This window comes from Canis aureus, chromosome 33, assembly GCF_053574225.1.
Source record: "Canis aureus isolate CA01 chromosome 33, VMU_Caureus_v.1.0, whole genome shotgun sequence".
NCBI classification, from domain to species: Eukaryota; Metazoa; Chordata; class Mammalia; order Carnivora; family Canidae; genus Canis; species Canis aureus.
Genome location: NC_135643.1, coordinates 30,469,661 through 30,493,829, shown reverse-complemented (window position 1 = coordinate 30,493,829; position 24,169 = coordinate 30,469,661). Strand labels below are relative to the sequence as shown.

The 24,169-nt window shown below is 39.1% G+C and overlaps 1 protein-coding gene across 5 annotated transcripts in view; it reads right to left on the bottom strand.

Moving 5' to 3' along the window:
* The window catches only part of EGF (epidermal growth factor), a 93,071-nt gene that overhangs the window by 15,978 nt on the left and 52,924 nt on the right, over window positions 1-24,169 (bottom strand). For 2 of the 5 annotated variants that reach the window (XM_077882286.1, XM_077882289.1), the window contains exons 11-19: window positions 23,409-23,557; window positions 19,116-19,220; window positions 17,652-17,875; window positions 13,007-13,174; window positions 12,168-12,317; window positions 8,870-8,992; window positions 4,302-4,418; window positions 3,483-3,608; window positions 277-399 (exon numbers count right to left, since the gene is read on the bottom strand). In XM_077882286.1, coding sequence (XP_077738412.1) covers window positions 277-399; window positions 3,483-3,608; window positions 4,302-4,418; window positions 8,870-8,992; window positions 12,168-12,317; window positions 13,007-13,174; window positions 17,652-17,875; window positions 19,116-19,220; window positions 23,409-23,557 — 1,285 coding nt within the window. Of the gene's footprint in view, window positions 1-168; window positions 400-3,482; window positions 3,609-4,301; window positions 4,419-8,869; window positions 8,993-12,167; window positions 12,318-13,006; window positions 13,175-17,651; window positions 17,876-19,115; window positions 19,221-23,408; window positions 23,558-24,169 lie in introns of all 5 variants that reach the window. The other 3 variants (XM_077882287.1, XM_077882290.1, XM_077882288.1) reach the window with 3 other exon arrangements.

The following is a 24,169-nucleotide window of genomic DNA, read 5'->3' as shown; positions in this document are numbered from 1 at the left end:
CAAATTAAGACATTAGTCGCATAGTTAAAGAGAACCACCTGTATTCCCACCGTTATTGAATTGTGAGCAATAAAAAAAGAATTTATTCCAGATGCTATTAAATTAAGAAAACTTGACTATTTTACATTCCCAAGCTTAGCATCAACCTAATCAGGAATATAAACTCACCAGCTCAGTTGAATTGAATATTTCTAGAATCTCTAGAGAAATACATAGGGGTATAGAATTTTCCGAAATTAAGTTCCTTCCTTGGACTGAGACCACCCACCAACCTACCAGCACATATCTGTCCAGGTTCAGACAGGCTGCCAGCGCACATGCAGGTATAGTTTCCCTCCATATTTGTACAGGTGGCATTTTCCCCACAGGTGTGCATGCCCAGTTGGCACTCATTAATATCTGCCAGAAACAAGGGAGTAGGGAAGAGAAAAGTGAGGTACAGAGTAAAACCCTAATGACGGGCAGTCAGCTTCCAGTCTTCTACATATGCAATCCAACCCACCTGTTATGAACTGAATTGCATCTCCCCCCAAATCCCCATGTTGAAGCTCTAACCCCCAGTGTGATAATATTTAGAGATAGGGCCTTCAAGGAAGTAAAGTTAAATTAAGCTATAAGAGTGAGGCCCTAATCCATCAGGATGGAATTTCTTATAAAAAAAGGAAGGGGGACACCTGGGTGGCTCGGTGGTTGAGCATCTGCCCTTGGCTCAGGTCGTGATCCCGGTGTCCTGGGATCGAGTCCCACAACGGGCTCCCCACAGGGAGCCTGCTTCTCCCTCTGCCCATGTCTCTGCCTTTCTAAGTGTGTCTCTCATGAATAAATGAATAAATAAATCTTTTAAAAAAATAAAAGAAAAGAAAAAGAAGAGACACCAGATCCCCCACCCCTGAACTACAGCAGAAAGACCATCTGAGTACATAACAAGAAGGTGGTGGTCTGCAAGCCTAGAAGAGCTGCCATCAGGAACTGAATCAGCCAGCACTAGATCTGGGACTTCTCACCTCCAGAACTGTGAGAAAATAAATTTCTATCTTCTAAGCTAGCCAGTCTATGCTGGCTTCTGTCATGGCAGCCTAAGCAGACTAAGACATTACCCTACCAGCCTCGGTTTCTGTTTCCCTCACATCTTCACATGAGCATTAGTGCTCATTTAGGCTCTTCTCTACCCCTAAATAGACCTGTCATATGTTCATGCCTGGAATGCTTTCCATTCCTTCCCATTTCTGCCTAATAAAAATTTACTCATGCTCGAAGGTCCATCCACAGTGATACTTCCTTCATGAGGTCTTTCCTAATACCTCAGACAGATATTCTTCCTGTTGGGAACTTTCATTGTAGTTTTGACTTCTCTCATAATACGTACTTTCTTCACCACTTATCATGGCTCCCTGTCTGATCCCACTCTTCTCACAAGCAAGCACTACCTCCATCATTCTGGTATTCCTCACACTTCTGATTAATGTGTCTTTGCACTTAATAGGGCCAAATAACTATTTGTCACATTGAACTACTATCCTGAATGGCTCAATTTTAGTCTTTTTTTTTTTTTTTTTTTTTTTTTTTACTTCCATCCTGTTAAAATTTCTATGGACTGTTACCTTGAGAGTCAGAGAGAGCTTTTCCAAGAAGCAAAGACAAAAAAACAAAACAAAACAAAAAATGCTTTTGGCCAAGAAATACATCCACTCTTAAGAATAACAACAACACTTTTATATAGCACTTATTATGTACAGGCATGGTTAAAACACTATATCCACATATATATGGAAGAGGAGAAAGGAAGGAAGGGAGAAGGAAGGGAGAGAGGAACAGAAATAGTGGGGAAGGGAGAAAGTGAGGGAGAAAGACACACAGAGAGGGAACAGGAATAAGCCCATTCTTCCATGTGGCCTGAGGACTCCATGCCAACGAGGCAGGCTGGGCCATGACACCCTGTTGCATGTACACTACTGGAAAGAGGTAGGTTAGTGACAGAGAATCCAGAGATTAATGAGTTTATACATCCAAAATGTATACCTCCCTTTCTCTTCAAAGTAAATTAAATATAAAGCCTGTTTGTCTAAATCATCTATGAGTCAGTTTAATCAGAGCAGTGACATTTTCCTGACTAACAGCCAAATATGTGCTTAAAAGAATATTTACAAATGACTGTGGACTCCACAAAACTAATCTGATAAAGGTCTGATTTAAACCAACCAGATCCAAAAAAAACTTGGTAGTCATGACTGATATTTCATCTTTCACCTTAACATGTGGGAGAAAGCAGTATCATTTTAGTTTCTTATCGGGTCATCTGCCCTTCACCGTGAAAAGATTTGCATGTTTTCAGAAGGAAAAGAAAATACTGAAAGAGACATGTTAAAGCCCTGTTAAACTCCAGGGAAGCACTTCACTGGGCCACAATGGTTCAGGCAGGTCCCCACTTGTGCTGCGTTACTGTACTACTGACACCTGGAGTGGTAGGAGATGTGCACGAAGTGAGCTCCCACCCCAGAGGCCACACCCAGACCTTGGCAGAGGACGGTGATTATGAAAGAGGTCTTTTTTTTTTTTTAATTTTTATTTATTTATGATAGTCACACACACAGAGAGAGAGAGAGAGGCAGAGACACAGGCAGAGGGAGAAGCAGGCTCCATGCACCGGGAGCAGGATGTGGGATTCGATCCCGGGTCTCCAGGATCGCGCCCTGGGCCAAAGGCAGGCGCCAAACCGCTGCGCCACCCAGGGATCCCATGAAAGAGGTCTTAATCATTCTCTGCTTGTATCTAAATGTCAGCGGCTTGACTCTCCCATCTACTGAAACTTAGCATCAATAACTGCTCAATGAGCCTTCCACAGAACCACAGCCTCTTTCCAGGAGGCATGCAGCAGTGACTTCCAACAAGCCTGCAGTTCCCTACCGCTCAACTGCAACATTCAGTGACAACACGGGGCACCTGGGTGGCCCAGTGGTTGAGCGAGTACCTTCAGCTCAGGTCTCAATCTTGGGGTGCTGGGATCCAGTCCTGCATCAGGCTCCTTGCAGGGAGCCTGCTTCTCCCTCTGCCTATGTCTCTGCCTCTCTCTGTGTGTCTCTCATGAATAAATAAAATCTTTAAAAAAAAACAAAAACAAAACCCAAACCATTCAGTGACAATGAAAATGCTGGATGACGCCCCCATGACTGCTGGAGGTGTGGAGTATTGATGAGGCACTTGGAGTCACTCAAACCCCAGAGAAAGACTTAGAAAGGAGAGGGGCACAAAACCTCTGCAGGGTCTTGCAGGTGACTAGTGCAATCATATAGCATAAGGGCTCAAACCTGACTGTTCATCAAGAATTGAGATCTGTCCATTTGAACAGGTCACACTATTTCTCTTTTAGTCTTAATGTGTGTGGTATCTAAATTATATCCTTCTCAACGCATCACACCCACGGTGTTTTCTGATCCACGGAGGCCTGCCTCCACCCTCCTCCCTTGGCACACATGCTCTCTTACCCAGACAGTGGATCCCATCGCCTCGGTAGCCTTCTGAGCACTGGCAAACATAGCCACCTTCAGTATTGACGCACTTTGAGGAGGTAGGAGGGCAAATCGTGATGCCCATCTCACATTCATCTATGTCTGTGGGCAAAATGATGAACTAGTGAAATATGTAGACAATCCCAGTATAAGTGAGAATCATAGGAAAAAGAAGTATATAAGCTTGCAAACAATCATTCAGCCACTTACAGATACTATTTGGAAATTTAATGCAAACTCTGCATCTTGGTCATAAAGTTCACTTCCGAATCAATTTTTACAGATTGCTTAGGTGTCTGATCAGCTAAGTATGGGTAAATAAATCACATTGTGCCAGAGTTTCAGACTGTAAGAACTGAGATTTTTACAGTAATCACTAACGAAAATTTCAAGGCTATCAATATAAAATGGAAAACTATCCAGCACAATCTACTTATTAAGCTGAAACTTATGACCTAAGATTTTAGAGGGAAAAGTTGTTTTTATTGGAATTGTTGAATTTGTGAATTGACTCAAATTCAGATTCATGCTTTTGAAGCTAATTATAAATTTTCCTCCTTACTGTCAACTGCATACATTATGTAATTTTAATATAAACTCACTGTAATATAACAACATATTATCTATTTCATATACACTATATGCCATCCATCATCTTTTTAGCTAATATCAAATAATTTTTTTCAATCCTGCTGATTACATAAATCCCCTGGAGCTTTTGAATCAGTATTATCTGAAAGAATGTTTCTGGTTCACTATTTTCCAGATATTATGTGTATTGGCCTTTGCTCTTACCAAAACATAGCTTTCCATCCCCAGTAAATCCTTTCAAACACTGACATGTGGCATTTTCTCCCTCTGAAACACACTCAGCCCATGTACTGCATCCCACAGGAGCACAGTCATCAGCATCTGCAAACAGCGAGAACCCCATTAGATCATTTGCAGACCTCCAAGGGAAAATGGACTTGAAAGTTTTCCAGCACTTCTTTCTGAGTTCTGGGACAGGTTAACCTCCAAATAGAAATAATTAGTTGACCTGTAAGCTATATCTATATTAAAGGACCTACAAGGTGCACCTGGGTGGCTCAGTGGTTGAGTGTCTGCCTTTGGCTCAGGCCATGGGTCCTGAGATCGAGTCTCGCACCAGGCTCCCCAGAGGGAGCCTGCTTCTCTCTTTGCCTATGTCTCTGCCTCTCCCTCTATGTCTCTTGTTAATAAATGAATAAAATCTTAAAAAAATAAATAAAGGATCCATAAGCCATGTGTTCCCATTTATATGCTCTCAGTAAATCTGTAGTCTTAAAGAACTATTTGGTATTCAAAGAGCCCTGTGTGAACTTGTTTATAATTTTTTTTAAAACATTTGCAAATTTGAACTATAAAATCTCCAGGAGTAAAGGGGCTCAAATATTAACAGTTTTGTTTATTTGAGAATTCCCAACCACCATGACATACAATAGGGGTCAAGTATTCTTATCCCCCAAAGAGACATAGACTAATATATAACAAGTCGATCTGTGTACCAACATGACAGAGGTACAATAAATAAGAGTTTATTACAATCAAGCAAGATACAATAAAAAGACTTATTGTCAATTTACTAAAATTATGTTTCATATATTACAGAATATGTATGTCACAATGTATGTTTATTGTCAAGATTTATGCAGTGACTTGCAAACCTCAAGGCACTTTTATAAAGTCATGAACCATATAAACTAAATGCTGTAAATGGACCATTTTATTTCATACTCCATTGAAATGCAAATGCCCCAGGGGACAGAGCTGCATGTTGAGGCATAAACATGAGTAAGTTGGTTTTTTTTTCCCCTTTACTACTTATGTATATAATCATTCTCCAAACGCCACAGTTGGAGTTGGGGGGATCTAATATACCACAGCAGGATATAACCTATCATCTCACTATTCATTGGTAAGTTTGCTCATCTGAGTATAGAAGAGGTAAGAGAAGTCTTCTAAACTTGCCCGTAAATTAAAGAAAGTTAGATGAGTAGGATTCAGATTCTATGTGAATGCAGTTACATTGGGTAACTGCATTTGATTTGCTTAGCTCTTTGAGTAAGATTTCTCTTGTGGGAACACATGCCCTTCATTCTTGCTTGGTCATCTCTCACTCATGACTTTTCAAGATGGACAAGTTCAGACTAAATCAATTATCCATTTGATTTGGCATTTATTTGGAAGACTAGCTCTCAAGTCACAAGGCTGTTCAGCATATGGTGGACAGTATCCAATTGCCCAAGACATTTTAAATCACTTGCAGAATTGCCTTAAATTAGAATATGATTCAGGATTTATTTGGTAAGTTGCAAATCCCAAGGCAGTTTTTGCATAATGAAAAGCAATAAATATGCAGTTGTAGGGGGAGATGGGCTATAGCCAAAGTGCTCCCTGTCACAAACTAGCTCTGGAAGAGACAAGTGCCTGGGCTTCACATTCCTGTTCTCCAAATTACATACGGGTGACACTTTTTGTCCAGTCTACTTCACGTGATTATTGTAAGGACTTGGAAAAAGTGATTAAAAAAAAAAGACCTGAAAATAATAAATTTTATATGTATGTAAATAAGGATGATAAAGAACAAGAGTATTGTGACACTCTGAATCAGAATTAGACTTACCTGATTCAGATAAGACTCAGAAAAGACTCTTGGGCCTATTATTTAAACTAATAAAATGAATTCATTTAAAAGTACCTTCTACATGCCAGATCCTAGTGAGAACAAACAATACAGAGACGGAGAATATAGACAGGGGTTCTGCTTCCTTGTGTAGTTATTGAAGTACAAGTGTGATAAGCATGCTCAAAAAAAACAATACCAGGTTCTAAGACACCTGAAATAACTCATCTCACCTGCTTAGGAGACTAGGAAAAGCTTTCAGAGTGAGAGTATATTAAGCTGAGACCTGAAGGATACACAGGACTTGGAAGGGTGTAGAAAGAGCACTGTGGACTGAGAACACAACATCTGTCTGTTACAGGCAAGGCCAGTGTAACTGAAGCCAGCCAGAGAAAGTCAAGGACAGAAAGGCACACACTGAGGCTGGTGAGGTGTGTAAGGACTAGTTCACCAAAGCCCAACAGGCTGTGTTAAGAATTTTAAGTTTTATTCATGAATTTAGAACTCATTATTTTAGTAAACTCGACAACAAAACCTTTTTATGACTGAATTTCTTTGCCTTGTTGGATACAGATCTACTTGCTATATACCAGTCTGTGTGCCTCTGGGGACTAAGAATATATTGATCCTAACCTAAAATCTATTATAGATTTTTCAAATTCTTTTTAGCATAGACACTTTAAGTGAAATCTCACTACAAAACATAAATATGACCCATTAGCATAACACGAGTAGAACAAAAACCTCATAGACTAAGACAAAATAGAACACAATTCAGATATGGAAAAATGAGGTAGTTTTCACAAAGACAATCACTTCCATCTATTCTGCACAAGGTAGAGTATAGTTTCAGGTATGAAACAAAACACAGCTTATTATACAGTATACATATTCCAAATCTTTGGCCATCTCATCACTCCCCGATCCCACCCATGTGTCTAATTTACTGTCATTCATCTTGGTCTTTGAATCTCCCAAACATTAGTCCTTCAAAATATGCTCTATGAACCTTTAAGGATCCCTAGCAACTTTGAAATTGTTCTCAATACTATTATTTATATTGTTTATAATAATTTATTTATATTGTTTTAGTCTATCATTTATTTGTCTCTACTCATACGGTGAACTTCGAGAATAGGGCTATATTTAGCTCATCATCATATCCATAGTGCTTAGCATAGTGTATAGCAAATAAATAATCACTAAATGAGTAATATTCCTAATGTGCTAATGCTTTCCAGACCTTTTCTTGACATGAGTTAATTATTTGGTCATGATTTTCAAAAGTCGTTGGTAAAGTCAGTACCTTAATATATCTTAGTCTCAGTTTTCAAATCTATAAAGTGATGGGTTGTGATAAGAATCAAATTAGAGGGGCACCTGGGTGGCTCAGTTGGTTAGGCTTCTGACTCTTGATTTTGGCTCAGGTCATGATATCGGGGTTGTGAGATCAAGCCCCATATCTGGCTCTGTGTTCAGCAGGTAGTCTGCTTGAGGTTCTCTCTCCTCTCCCTCTCCCTCTGCCTCCCCCTGCCCAACTCCCTCTTTCAAATGAATAAAGAAATCTTAAAAAAAAAAAAAAGAATCCAATTAGAGGGTATAATACCTGGTAACTCTAAAGCTCCATAAAAATTATTATTACCAAAAATATCCACCTCTGTGCTGATATTTTATAAAAAATCATACCAATAAGTTCTTTTTTTTTTTTTAAGAGAGAGAGGGAGAGGGAAGAGGCAAAGGGAGGGAGAGAGAGTAAGCAGGCTCCACTAGGTGAGGAGCCTGATGCAGGGCTCTATCTCACAACCTTGATATCATGACCCAGGCCAAAATCAAGAGTGGAATGCTTAACCAACTGAGCTACCCAGGCATCCCTGTACTAATAAGTTCTTACAGGGAGAGGTGAGAAGTCTCCAAGGTCTTGTACACAGACAAAACAGTCTGCAGACCACAAAAGTTGGATGAGCATTTTAAATGTATCTAAGGTCTTAAAGGGGAGCTTTCAAACTTATTTTTAGACACAGACACTTTGTTAAAATAAAATCTTAGTCAGAAATATAAGTAAATAAAATGTGTCAATGTAGAGTAGCACTGATTACAGGGTAGAGAGCAGAATGAAGGGGTGAGGTTTTCAGAAGTTCCAGGGCTGAGTGAAGCCCACTTTGAAAACCACTGACCTCATGAGTGAATATAGAGTATACAAGAATTAGGCTACCTCAAGTTGTTATATACTGAACAAATTATTTAGCATTTTGGTGATAATTGTGCAATATAGAAGAGAACAATTCTAACATTTGCTGTTTGTAAACTTGGAGAAGCTGAGGCAACCAACCTATACTGCTTCCCAGTTACTATCTACTTTTCACACTAATGCAAGTATAGCTAAATGGGCTAAATATCAAAATTACTAGGTATGGATGGGGATGGACTCAGTCAAATCTGTCCGGTCTTATTTTTTCACCTTTGTTTCCAAGTTAGATTTATTCAAAGAAGTTTCCATTCAAAGATTCTGAATGAGTAAAGTTCATGTCCAGTCTCCTATGGGGCCATCTTCCTTGGGCACATGATTCAGAAAAGAAGAAGGACCAAAGTTTGAGTCCAAAGTTTGGCATCAGGAGTTTTGTGTAGATTTTGTCAAAGTTAGAGAGCTAAGTCAAAATTCTGATTGGTAAGATGGAAATTGTTGGAACCAAACCTATATTGGAGAATTCCTTATTCATACCTGACACCATGATTTCGGCCACTAGCATATGCTGAGATTCTGTAATGTTATCTTCAAATCCTTTACTTCTGGGTAAGACATCCCCTGGCGTTACGTGATTACTTAGATCTGCTTCACTACCTACTGAAGGTCAAAAGATACAGAAAATACAGTCAATTTACCTTATATGATTCAAGAAGTTTTGATTTAATTTACATTATAGCTGTTTGTTGGCTGTAAGTTCAGACTTACTCTTACAGTAAGAACATTCAGAGAAACTAGCAGTGTCTTGGTGACTTAGAAAACCTTGCCTGCTCTCCCACACCCTCCCAGCTTCACTCAGTGCACTTGGTTGAGGGTTGGGGGAGCCAGTGGGCAAAAGAACAGGACTCTTTTAGGTACTGGCAAAACCAGTAAGAGTAGAATAACAAAATTCTTATGCACATAATCAACTCACAGTCAACAGCCACAATTACTAAGGACAAATTAGTAAAATAATCTCCCCAACCTGCCTTCCATTTATACTCCTTCTTCCTTAGGCTGCTTTTGATACTTATTTTAACTTTATTTTACCAGTATTTAGAAATATGGAAAGGTATAAACAAGCCATAATTTAATAGGTATGGGACCTATGCAAATCCCCAGTACATGGGAAAATTGGATCCTCTAAAACATTAAGTGTGTTCTGAAAGTGTGGTCAATGAACCCCCGGGTTCCCATTGCAGAGTTCATAAGGTAAAAATTATTTTCACAAAATGTAAATACATGTGAAATTAGACATTAGGTAAAACTGTTGGTGCCTTAGCATGAATTAAGGCAATGGCACCAAACTCAACTAATAATCACATTCTTCACTGTACACATTCACACACACACGCACACACACTCTAGTTTCACTTAAGAAGAACCATGATGAAGTAGTAAGAATTATTAATTTTTTAAAGTTCTCAACCATGGCATACTTGGCTTTTTAATATTCTATGCAATGAAGTGGGAAGTATATCTAAAACACTGCACATTCAGAAGTTACGATGGCCGTCTGGTTGTCGGGGGGGAAAAGCACGTGTGTACTCTGAGCTGCAAACTGAAACTGGCCTCTTTTCTCATTAGACATAATTTTTACTTGAAAGACTAAGTATGTCATAAACACTTGGAAATTTGGCAAGCATTTTTTCAAAAATAAAGTGAGTCTGTTGTTCAAGAAAAACAATTGGCAGTACTTATTGCCAATGATAAAATTTCAACTTTCAAGTGAAAATAAAATTCTGAAAAATTTTTGCCACCACCATGACCTTGATGAAAATCCCCAAACTCAAAGACTTGTCTAATGAATTGACGGTAATAATTAATAAATGTGATTTGTATGTGTGTCACACTTGGAAGATATGCGCAACTCAGCCAATCCGTATGTTCAAATGACCAACATGATGCCACAAAATTATGCACTAGTAAAAGAGCCACTCAAAGTACAAAATAGACCACTGGATTTTAATGTAGTCGGTGACAAAAGTTTATTGATGTGGCTTCAGATTCTGCACTGCAGCTACGGCTTAAGAAACTATGACCCGTTCAGTTCTGGCATAGTATCATCTAAAAAGGCTATTAAATTATCAATCCTCCCTTTTCCAAATCCATGTCTGTGTGAGGTCAGATTTTCTTCATATCCTTCAAGCAAAACAACACAGCAACAGATTTAACATAGAAGCAGACATGAGAATCCAGCTGCCCTATATTAAGCCAGATATTAAAGTTATACCATAAAACAGTGCCATTATTCTCACTACATGTTTTTGTTTTAGAAAATAGTTATTTATTTCCCTAAAAATATGCTATGCTTATACATATGGAATATTATTATGATTTTAATATATACATGTTTAAAAGTTTTAGTTTTAATTTCTAATATTATTGATAGATATAACCCACTTTAACAGAAGTTCTTTGGGGTTTTCTATCATGTTTAAGAATGAAAAGGGGTCCTCGGGGCACCTACATGGCTCAGTTGGTTAAGTGTCCAACTCTTGATCTAGGTTCAGGTTATGATCCCAGGGTTGTGGGGTCAAGCCCTGTGTCAGGCTCTGTGCTCAGTGGGAAGCCCACTTGCGGATTCTCCCTCTGCTCCTCCCCCTCTCACGTCCTCTCTCTCTCTCTCTCTCTCCCTCCCTCTGCTCCTCCCCCTCTCACGTCCTCTCTCTCTCTCTCTCTCTCTCACACACACACTCTCAAAGATAAATAAATCTTAAAAAAAAAAAAAAAGAGTGTAAATGGGTCTTAAAACCCAAAATATTGAGAACTGTTGTTCTAAAGCTACAATTGATAGAAAATTCTGAAAATCCAAAATAACCAATTCTGGTCCATAGATAACCAATCCATTTGTTTGCTATTAATCTACCACCTAATTTATACCATGCCTACTAGATAAATGAATTTAAAAAACATTTTTAATACAATTTAAATTCTCTTTGGTATGAAGTTATCAAGGGATGAATTCAAAGACTCCCCAATTGCTTGCATGCACATTCAAGGTAAGCAAATCAGCACTACTGGTTACACATCACATTTGATTTCCTTTTCCATCCTCTTCCTCAAAGTCATATTTAGTTCTTTAAACATGGACCACAAGCCTTCTCAGGCTACATTCCCTACACTTATTTACTATTCTAAAGTTATTTACTACAAAGGACTTTGCTTTTCACATTAAAACCAGTTATAAAAAAAAAAACAGTTATATGATAGGAGGATCGTATGTGATCACCTCTAAAATTGAGGCCATAAAACATCTAAACAAAATGTCTCTGATCATTATCTGAGGTGGTAAAATGCTGGCATTTATTTTTCCAAGTTTGGGCCACTCCATTGTAAGTGGGGGGCCAAAGGACTGGAACCTAACATGTTGAATATTATCATTTGTTCATTTTACTAGAGGAGGTCAATTGAATTTAGTCTTTCAAAAGGAGACCAAATTCATCAGAGAAAACAAACAAACGAAACAAAAAGACTTGGCATCCCTAAAAGCAGGGAAGCTGGGTTTTTTTTGGAGGGGAGGAGGTGCAGAGGCAGAGGAAAAGATGGAATCTTTAAGCAGGCTCCATGTCCACAGCAGAGCCCAGGGTAGGGCTCGATCTCACAACCCTGAGATCATGACCTGAGTTGAAAGCAAGAGTCAGATGCAGAACTAACTAAGCCACCCAGGCGCTCTGAAGTAGGAAATCTTTTAATAATACAAAATACTGAAAATCAGCAATAGCACAAGGATTGATAGAGAACTATATTCCTGAGCCAAAGTAAGATAATTTAGCCATATAATTTATCATCTTACCTGCCGGTATCTGATGGCCATTCAGAGCCAGACACATTTTCCCATCTGGGGCTTTCACAAAACCTTCACGACACAAACATTGAGCAGTTCCAAACCTCTCTTTGCAAATATGTTCACAGCCTCCATTTTGATATAAGCAGGGCTGTGCTCCTTGTGGGGGGAAAAGAGGTACATTCACAGATGGGCTTGGAGATTGAAAAAGTGCCATTGGTACAAACCACAGCATTATAGCTTTTGGGGAGAGAAACTCGGTGTATCTAAATGGAGCCTATATCAAGAACTATTTCAGGAGAGTTCCAAACAGAGCCAGTTCTTGGGTAAGTTCAGAATGTTATTACCTTATGAGTATTTATTGAATATAGCCAGTACTTTTGTTCAAGAAGTTTTTTAGGCAGATATAATCCCTATTTCCTGACTCATAATCTAGTCAAACCAACAAAGAGCAATTCAGAAGGAGGTTATTAGAGGACACTGGAGGATGCTCACTCCCTGGCACTCTCAAGGGCTAGGAAAAGGCCCCAGAATAGATAGAAGCTTTCGCCTCAGGTGTCTAAACTGTGCCCCGCCCCATCCCCACCCTCAGTGCCTTTAACCCAAGGAGTCTGTGAAAAGGAACAATTAAGTAGAAGCTGGTCAGGAGAAGTAAACATGAGAATGGGGAGACAAAGCCCAAATTCACTACCAGATTGTCTTAGTTTAGACCCAACCCAATCTCAGGAAATCTTAACATCTACCCAAATTAATGAGAATTGCAATACCCCCCTCCGCCTCTCACATCAAACAATTAAAATGGTTATAGATGCCAGCCTAAGAAAGACTGTGTGACATGGCCAGTGTACCTGGTTTTGCCAATGGATGAACTACAACCAGTGATGAAGGCTTCAGCATGCTGCCTCGGAGACGTACCCTGTTTTTGCCAGTCCTCTTGTCCACTCTTATTATTGATGGCATAGTCCAATCAGAGAACCACACGTGATCCTCAAACACGGCCATAGCAAATGGGTGACCTGGAAGCAGTTTCAATCCATTACACACATCTTGTCTTTGCCATGAATATTTTTAAAAGAACAAGGCTTACAACATGCTCACACGATTCCTACACTGCAGCATTCCTTTCACATAGCTGCTAAGCAAGATACTTGCGGCTACCTCCACCTGCATCACGGAGAACCCACACGTTGAGGGAACCTCGTCTTAGAATGGGAGCCTGGTGGTAGGAGGTCCCAGCGTTGACACACAGCATCCGCAGAGTGGGGGAATGTGGGCTATTGACAGAATGTCAAGGAGGGGGAGGCCAGGGTGACAATGTTTCCATGTTTGGTGACTTGGTCACTATAGGCTAAGCTTCAGTAAGTTATTTTATCTCTCTTTGCATTAGGATTCTTGCCTTTTGAGCAGCAACAATAAGTGATAGACTAAGTTGCCACTGGTTGTTGCAAGGATCTTTAGCAATTTGAAAGAATTGAGTAACAGTGTCTCCTTAAATTCCCATCTGCAACAACACATCTCCCTGCATTGGATCCCTGCACTGGATCCCCGCCTCCTTTCCCATCTCTCCCGTTACCTGGTATTAGTCCATTGGCCTGTCCTCCTGGGCTCATTCTTCCTGTCTCCTCTCACACCTGGTTCTGTCAATTACCCTTCTCTTTTACACCTTCATTCTCTTCATTCTACTAGCTTCCTTCCCTTAGCTCATTAATATCCTCATCTTCTTGGCTCCTCTAGCTTCTTTTTGTCTTTTTCCTTCCCTTCTTAGCCAAGCTGTTTAAAAGTATCTATTATCTCCTGCCTCCATTTTCATGGCTCTTATCAACCCCTAAATGGCTCTTCCGACCCCACCTCAACTAACCACCTCTCCATGCCCCTGGAACTGCCCTGATAAGATATTCAAGTATTTATAGTAAGCAGGGAAATGCTGTAATACACTATCTCAAGTGGTTAGAGGCTAAAGCTGCAGAGTCCCACATTTGGAAGCTTTAATCATGTCCAGTCACATTTCCCAAGCCAGTTTTTTTTGTTGCTGTTGTGGTTTTTGTTGTTGTTGTTGTTGTTTGTTTGTTTCTTTAGCAAATGAGCAATGGATTTAGTAGATTAGAATGAATGTCTCCCTCTTTTGGCAGCAAACTCAAAATCACTTATCCTGGGGACAATGAGTCTCCAATCATCATTATTGACCAGGGCCATTAAGATGCGTTTTAGTCTCTAGCCTTTGTCCCTAACTCAAGCAATAAATGCAGCAAGGAAATTTTTTTATACAGCTGTGAGGTGTTTGGTTTTTGTTTGTTTGTTTTGTTTTGTTTTGTTTTGCTAAGGCAAAAAAGATTTAACATAAAATGTATCATCTTAACCCCAGTGTGCATTTCAGTATTGTTAAGTATCTTCACTTTGTTGTGTAGCCCATTTCCAGAATTTTTTTATCTTGCAAAACTGAAACCGTATATCCATTAAACCACAACTTCCATTTCTCATTCCTTTTAGTCACTGGCAAATATCACTGTATTTTTTCTTCCCGTGACTGTGACTAATCTAGATACTTCAGGTAGATAGAATCATATGTATTTGTCTTTTATGATTGGCTTATTTCACTCACCATAATGTCCCTAGGGTTCACACATGTTGTAGCATGTGTCAGAATTAGCTATGGTTTTTAAAACCTTTAAAAATTTTTTTGTTTTTCTCATTTTTAATTTTGAAGTATACTTGATGAGAATTAGTGAGAGTTTTTCAACAAATCCTCACACTAGACATAATTTTCCTTATGTTTTTAAATAGTAGAGCCACAGTTGAATGTTAAATAAAAAATTAGTTTCTTCAGGGGCATCCGGGTGGCTTAATCAGTCAAGCATCCATCCCTTGATTTTGGCTCAGGCCTTGATCTCAGGGTCATGAGATTGAGCCCTGCATCAGACTCCACAATGAGCATGAAGCCTGCTTAAGATTCTCTCTCTCCCTCTGCCCTCTGCCTCTCCTCATCACCCCCACGCACACTCTCTCTCTCAAAAAAAAATGAATGAATGAATCCAATTTTTTCTCTTTAAATTTTTATTCTGTGAGTTTATGTCTTTATTTCACCTCCCTTGCAAAATTAAATTTTAATGTAATATATTATTTAATTTTATTTCAATTCAATTAATTAACATATAATGTATTATTGGTTTCAGAGGTAGAGGTCAGTGATTCATAAGTCTTATATAACACCCACGGCTCATTACATCATGTGCCCTCTTTAAAGTTCATCATCCAGTTACCCCGTCCCCCCATCCTGTCCCCTCCAGTGACCCTCAATTTCTTTCCTATGATTAAGAGTCTCTTATGGTTTGTCTCCCTCTCTGATTTTGTCTTGTTTTATTTTTCCCTCTCTTTCGCTATGATCCTCTGTTTCATTTCTTAGATTCCACACATGAGTGAGACCATATGAAAATCGTCTTGATAGCTCAGTCCAATAAGCATCTGCCTTCAGCTCAGGTCATGATCTCAGGGTCCTGGGATTGAGCCCCGCATTGGGCTCCCTGCCCAGGGGGAAGTCGGCTTCACCCTCTTCCCTCTGACCCCCCATGCTCTGTCTCTCAAATAAATAAATAAAATCTTTAAAATAAATAAGTAAATAAAAAATGTTAGTTTAATCCTTAAATCTTTACATTAAAAATTCTGAGTTAGCAGCTGAGAAGCCACCACTTTTATGCCAGTAGATGGCACTGTAATGATGGAAATGGTCACTTAGATATTTTCATATCAAATATTTGATAACTGCTTTTAATAGGAAGTTGTATTAGTCACATATTATAGCACCACAGAAATTATTCACTAAGTATTTGCTATGCTTTTTGGTTTAGCATATGGTATCTTTACATTCTGATTTGGATAATTCAAATCCCTTTATACCTCCATATAGCGAAGCTATAATTTTCCATTTATTTGGGTGATGTATTTTTTTAATAATATATGTCCCCACATCCCAGGCTCCAGGACTTCACAGGAACCATTTTTATTTTACTCTCTACTGTATCTCTACTTCCTAAAATGATTCAATAAATATCTGTTAAGTGCATGGATGAATAAAGTCTATGATCTTAGATGGGCTTATGATTTATTGTAAAGTATACTTTTAATTTTCAAGGAAACTTGGAAGTATGCAAGATTTTCAGTTTTACTTATCATGACCTATTTAATGTATAATACAAATCTAGAAATTCATATCTTCTAAGCCAAAAAGAATGACAAAAATAAATATCTTATGCGGATTATTAGTCAGCTTCTTCATAAAAGAGATAGACTATATTTTTGTATCTTCTCAACCAACCAGTTTCTGAATCTCGGAAGCATCTTCAACATCTTTCTGGCTCTTGTGCTGATATTTAATCTATGACCAAATCCTCTAAATTTTTCGTTCATAGTAATTCTTTTTAATACTCTAATCCTCCATTCCACTTTGAAATGGCAATGTTCTATCTCAGGCTTTCATCAACTGTTGACTGGACAACTGTTGGAGTCTCCTGACTAATTTCCTTCTCTTCAGATTTCAATCCAACCCTTATACTGTTACTAAGGGTTACAGTGAGGTGCCAGTCTTATCATACACATTTCCTGCTCAAGAACATGCAATGGCTTCTGGTACATTCAGTATTTCGCTCTCTGTCTTTTTAAAGGATTTATTTATTTATGAAAGTGAGAGCATGCGTGAGTGCACACGGGGAAGGAATGAGTGGAGGGGCAGAAGGGAAGTCGACTTCTCGCTGAGCAGGGAGCCCCACAGGGCGCTCACTTCCTGACCCACAGATGATGACCTGAGCTGAACCAATAGTTGTACACTTAACTGACTGAGGCACCCAGGCACCCCCAGTATTTCTCTCTCTCTCTCTTTTTAAAGATTTTATTTATTTATTCATATGAGACATAGAGAGAGAGAAGCAGAGGGAGAGGCAGGCTCCATGTAAGGAGCTGGATGTGGGATTAGATCTCAGATCTCCAGGATCACGCCCTGGGCCCAAGGCAGGCGTTAAACCGCTGAGCCACCCAGGGATCCCCCAGTATTTCTCTGTTAACACTTAGCATAGACTATAGCATTTTAAATATATTTATGAACATACATGACATCCCATGAAAAATCGGAAAATATAATAGGAAAGAAAACTATATTTATTAATCTTTGCCTAAAACATAAGAAATGACAACAACTGAACCAAGTTCTTATTCCTAGAGAAGTCGTAAATTTTTAATATTTTCATTCTGATTTTGGGAAATCTTGGCAAAGAGAAATGATTATTCATCACAATGTTTTATCCAGTATTCCAATGTGAAGGTAATCTTTGTAGCTCAGACATTCCCAAAGAAGTCTGTCTCCATATCTCTCTCACAGGTGAGTGTATGTTTGTGCGTGTGTGTGTATGTGTGTGTGTGTGTGTGTGTGTGTATAAACACACTTTTTATTTAACACGCATCAACACTCAGGTCAAGATGAAGAAATCACCCATCCCAAAGTCTCACCTACATCGTTCTGGGCAAGTCTTTGGCGTTTTGAACCATCCAGATTGGCCATCTCAATCACAGACAGCTTGGTATCACACCAGTACAATTTGTCAGTTACATAATCAATCGTTATTCCACTGGGCCAGACCAGATCAGAACTAGCTATAACCAGTCGGCCAATGCCTTGAAGGGAAGAACTTTCAATTCGTGGATTAATCCCCATATCAGTCCAGAATAATCTCCTTTAATCAAGAAAGCATACAACAAATAAAATTGCATGAAAAAATTCTTCCATTCTTTCAACACTGAAAACATCAATGTAAAATCATTTTAGAATAAACTGAAGTAGTACACCAAGGAATACAGAAAGTATAACAGTGTACATCGGACAAATAATTCTCAATAGCAAAAATTATCTTTTTATGTAGAGCATCTTGGACAGGTAATGCTGAATTAAAGCTCAGATCATTGGATAAAGAAGAAATTATTAGTTTGAAAAATTGTACTATATTACCAATTGAAAGTGTGTTCAAGAGCATATTCTTAAATTAGTGTTTCATGCTGCAGAAGGCAATAAAATCTTATTAGCCTGTTCCTTTGCTATGCATATGTAAAACTTACTATATATGTAAAATTACAGCATAAAGGAAATAGCATATTTATCTGTTATCTAGTTTCATACAATGTACTCAGTTAATTTGGTTGATTTTAAGTTCCATAAATCAGATGCTGAGGCACATTTTTTGAGGTCAATATGGTTCATTATCTTTTATCCTAGTTTGTTTAGAGATGGTTACATTCTCACTTTTTTAATCACGTGGCTGGCTCCAAATCAATTAGCAATTACTACCAATATATTATTTCCCATCACCCTCATAAAATTCCCATTATAAGTTATATAGGGTTAGTTTTTAACCCTTGTTTTTTAACAACTAGGAAGGAATTCATTATTCTACTTAATTCTCTAAACCTGAACCAACATTTGTTAACAATATGTTACTAATTCACAATTAACAACACAGTCCTCTAATCTTTCGTGATTTCTTTTTCCAGTTGTCTAAATCTAGGAATGACCTATCATTAGAACTCATCCTATGATTTTTCTAAATAGAATTCATAAACCATACAATCTAAATACCATACTTTGCTCAGGAAAGCAATAATATAGATTTTTAAAGGAAGTAGTTTCATGGGTTTGCATCTACAGCCCACTTCTTTTTTAAAAAATTAAATTTGCTTAAAAGGAAGGTTATCTGAATAACAAAATGTTTATGTAAGAATAGAAAGTCAAAAGACATAAAAGGTTGGGGAAGTCATGCTAGTTATATCATTTCTGAAAGTTTGAACTAATCTCATGGATTCTCTTGATTTCTGATTCCACTGAACACCTGAGATCTTAAGAAAAATTTTGAACACTAGTATATCAAACATGAACTGTCTCATGACCTCTATGGGCAAGTGCCTTATTTTCACAAAACTTACTTGGCCATTGGATGAACAGCAATTCCTCGTGGCTGAGAGATGTCCTCCTTGATGATTATCTCACGATGTTTTCCATTTAAATCACTCCCTTCAATAAGAGATTTTCTAAAATGCATGCAATATAAAGGAGCTTGTTATATCAACTTTAAATATCAACTTTTTAAACAAAAATACTCCTTTTTCTCTGTTACTTAGAGAAATGCACAAAGAGGCACTCTAAACCACCTCCACCACATGTGTGCACACATATACTCTCAACACAAGTCAGGACCATCACATGTACACACACACACACACACACACACACACACATATCAGGACATACATTCACAAATTCTATTTTTTTTAACACAGTCTTTCAATCAGCATCCCAATATTTATCCCACACAACTAAAATACACAGTGAAAGGATAAGGTACGAGGCGACTGTGTCAGGGGTCTGGCAGGGACAAAGTCAGGAGTATAAATACCACCAACCCTTTTTCTTCACAACATCCCAGCTCCTGCTGAACCCAATGAAAGCCAGAGGAGGAGCTGTACTTCCTGGTCACAGATCACAGGAAAGAGAGAGAGTAGGCCTCAAAGAGCCAAGAGACAGCCAGCATGAGGACAGCAGAAGGGAGATTTATGTTGACTTAATTTTCTTCCACATAATTCTAAGACAAATGGGAGTACTAAAATTATTATTTGCTCATCTTTACATTAAAAAAATAATAATAACCCTTTGGGTTCTGGCAGAGGAGAAAATCCTTGTTTTCTGGTTTTTCTATTTATTTGTTAGACTGACTTTCATTATCAAATAAATATTAACTGAGCACCTACTGTGTGTCGGAGATTGACCTCAGCATTGGAGACGATAGTAAACAAAACCCTGTCTTTGTCTTTATAGAGCTTAGAGTTTGGCAGGAGGAGAGGGAATTCTAATATAGAGAATGTTAACAATGCAGGTGGCAGACCCAGGGCAGATGCTTTAGTCCAGCACACTCTCACCCTGTATACTAACCTGGGCTTCCAAGCAGCATCCAGAAGCAGGTAGGACCACAGGCTGAGAGGAGAAGAAGAACCTCCCCTCCCTACCATGTGGTGTCCGCTCAGCCTGCTTCCCTAGCAAACTAGAAAGTATGGTTATTTTTAATTCATTCAACGAACATCTGGAAGGGCCTAGCCCTTGTTCTTGTGGGCCTTCCCAGAAACACAGAGCAGTACTATTCCCCTTTCCCTATTCTACTAAGCACTAAGGAAGTCTCTGGGTGGTTTATCCAAGTGTGGTTACAAGCACCTGGTGGGGAAGAGGCTTCATAGATTCCTCCTCATAGTTTTTATGAAGGAGAGAAAGCAAAGGTAAAATTGGCTCAGGGCTTGTGCTGGCCAAGGACACTTTGCAAATCACTAACTCAGGGCAGTGGATAATTTGAAGCCATTTGTACTCCTGTGCCACTTTTAAAGGATAATTCTATTCCCAGATGAAGTGATCGTCGGGAAGGTACTGCCGGGTGGACGATATTTTTGAATTCGATGTGTCAAATTCACTCAATCACAACTGTCATTGAGCCTGTCCCTTGGTGGGAGGGAAGGAATTCTGAGGCCACTTGCTTGTGACCAGGGGAGATAAAACTGTCAATTCTGGTTTCACTGTTACATCATCTCTGAATTCTTACTGTTTTGAGCAGGAGTGAAATGATGAGAATCAGAGTGACATAAGCTCCTGAATCTGGAGCTGTCTTAGGTAGGATTGCTGGAATTTACTTTCAAAGCTCCCCAAGGGGTTCACCCAATAATACACATCTATTTGATTCAGCAGAAAACAAATCCCTAACTCCAGTGTTGGTAATGAGAAAGCAAAGACGAGCACAGATATTTGGGTGCATAGGAGTTCAAGCATGACCCTTCATCTAGTGGAGCATCTTTCTCTTTTTATCCATGATCTAATTGGCCTGGATGCCACTGGCATGCTCCAAAACCCACCCTGTTTCCAGCATAGCAGTTATCCATCTGGAACCCTAAAAGAGTGATTTATTCCACCTGGTAGGTATCAATCATGAGCAAACATATGTTTTTACCCTCCTGATTCATTTTTACTGGGCTTTTGACTTTAAGAATCAGGATTCCTCAATGCTAAATAATAGTATTGCCAGTAGAATTATCAATTAGCTTCCTTCCTATTGTTAGATGTTAATTTGAATCTGTCTTTTCCTCAGCCAATATAAACTGTAAGCATCCACTCTGGCTCTTTTAACTGGTTAAAAGTTACCATATAATCTAAAATCATGAGCTTGGAATCTCAGTTATTTAAATCCAATTTCTAGCTAATATCAAGGTTTTCAAGCTATAAACCTCTCATTTCCAGACAAATTAAAGGTTTTCTTTTTAACAGCTGCTGTTAGAGGGAAGAGGACTTAGAAGGGCTTGTTATTACTGAAGCCAATGAACTAGGGAATTTGAGGTCTGACTCTTTGGGACACGGAGGTGTGTGACTAGCTCCTGAAGGCATTGCCTTGCAGGAGGTACCATGAGGCCATTAATCAAATGTTGTTAAAATTAAAGGTGCTGTGCAAATGTGGGAAATATGAGGAGACCTGGCTCCTCAGAGAGACCAAGAGCAGCTCACATCTGCTGTCCTGATCAACGTTTACCCTTCGGAGAACAACCATGGACAAGCTCTGTTATTATGCACAGCTGACATTTTAAAATGTCCTTTTAAGTAGGTTCAACACAGAAGAGGTTGCTATTATGATTTTTATCATTACTACAACTGAAATTCCAGATCTACCTTTTGCTGGCTGCTTGCCATTGGGAAAGGTACCTTCCTCTTTAATTCCCAATTTTTTAATCTTTAAATTGGGGATAAGAAAACTTACCTTTTTTGGGATTCATAGTGTTATGGATATAAAGCTATTAGCACAATGTCTAGTGCATTCCAGTTATTCAATAAATGGATATCCAAAGAATAAAGGAATAAAAGTATGTTTATGTAAACCAAAATGAATGAATGAATGAAAATATACTTACCCTGGACATAAAAGTACCAAGTTATTGATAACTGCACACCCTGTACAGTTGGCTCATTTTTAAAACACCATTTGTTTCCCATGTTTCTAGGACATAGAAAACCTACCTCCAAGCATATAAACCTGTTCCCTGGGACCTCTCCTTCTGAATTGGGACCGCTGATTTCATAGAGATGAACTCCTAGGTGAACTCCTAATTCTATCATCTTCTTTTACTTTAACTCAGTTGCATAAGTTGGCTACCATTACACTCTATGGCTTTAAGTTATTCTGAGAAAACATGCTAGAGCACAGAGAATTTAAACACTATCTTGTGACAGCTGCCTATACTCTGTGGTTAGCTGTCTCTCTTGGAAGCAAGGAGAGGGCTCTCATTAGCACACATAGGAGCACCCACTTCCTTCCTTCACCCTCCTCCTATCACCACCACTCCTGGGGCTCACACAGGCCATGCATACACCAAATGCAACTGCCCCTCCTACAGCCCTAAAAGCATTACCCCCAGGGCAGGGTGGCAGACACATCAGAGTTGTTGTTCTGTTCTGTTCTTTCCCACGTAAGGGAAAGTAGACCATCTCTCCAATCTTGTGAGGACTTTGCTCACAACTCCCATGTGAAGCCTTGCTCCCTCCTTCATGCTCATTCACAGGGAGACAGAAGGTGAATTCCGGTCTCTAAAATGAGGGGGGTTGGACTACTTGATTCCTGGAACCTCTTCCAAAGCTCCCTCTGGGTGTGGACACACTTCATTTGGCAATTATTTATGCCCAGCCTTATTTATATATCTCTTGTACTGATATGTAGAACAAGCATTTGTACTGTTTTTTTCTTGTTTTTTTTTTTTTTTTTTTTTTTTTCTGGGTCCACGTGCCTTAGCTCCCTGGCTAAACTATGAGCCTACTGCAAAGATGGACACTCCTCAGGCTTCTTTGCATCTCCGTTACCCAGGACAGGGCCTTATCCATATCAAAAAATTGATTGTATTCAGACAGTCTTTGCATTTCTCCGATTACCACAGCCTACAGTGCAAAAACACATGTTGCTTTCTTGGTCCTCACCATTCTCCCTTGGATATAGATCCAGTCTTGATGAGAAGAGGAACATCCTGCTTGGTAGTGTGGAGAAAGTGGAGGGAAAATGGACAGTGTTAGGGGCATCTTTCCTCCAGTCCCACCCAAGTGCCCAGCAATATATTCTTGGGTTCAAAGTAGAGGATGAGGCCAGCAGTATTACCTATGCCATCACTCCCATCCCACATGGCTTAAAACTAAAGGAGGAAGCATACCCTCTGTCTGTCCAGTAGAATTTACGGTCAATCCAATCTATGGCAAGACCTTCTGGTACATCCACTCCTTCCTCAATAAGCCTTTCTCGCTGGGAACCATCCATGTTAGCTCTCTCTATCCACTTCAGGGCTGTATGGGCAAAGTATATCTACAAAAAAAGAACATAGGCATTTCTGTCAGATTTGTTTTTAAAAATTCATGTGGAATATATATAAACATGGTTATTAAATCTTCAGATCATATAGTATAATCATTAAGAGCTTGGCTTTGGAGATAGACACAGTTGCAAATTGGATTCCACCTTCTACCTCTGCTGCTTCCCAGATGTCTGTAAACATAAGCAAGTTCCTCCATGTCTCAGACCTTCAGTGTCCTCATTGGTTAAATGCGGATAATATTAAACTAAAAAGGAGTTATATATACACGTGTGTGTGTGTGTGTGTGTGTGTGTGTGTGTGTGGTCCTGTAGCCCTGTGCCTAGCACACATTTCTATTGCTACTGGGTGATTTATTAATCTTTGATAATTGGTCAATAACAAAGCCATTGTACTTAAACTCTAATGGGTTCTACAGCCTGAAAGGGAGCTATGATGAGCAGTTTAGTGGGGGCTACAAGCCAGGCTGTATCTTCTGCTGTTCAATCTGTGGACTACACTTCACTGCAAGCCTGGACCTACAGGTTCCTCTCCTGGTTTGGGCCCTTCTTTGTTTAATTGCGTTGGCCAAGTCATTAACCTTAATTTTTCTTTACTGTAAAAAT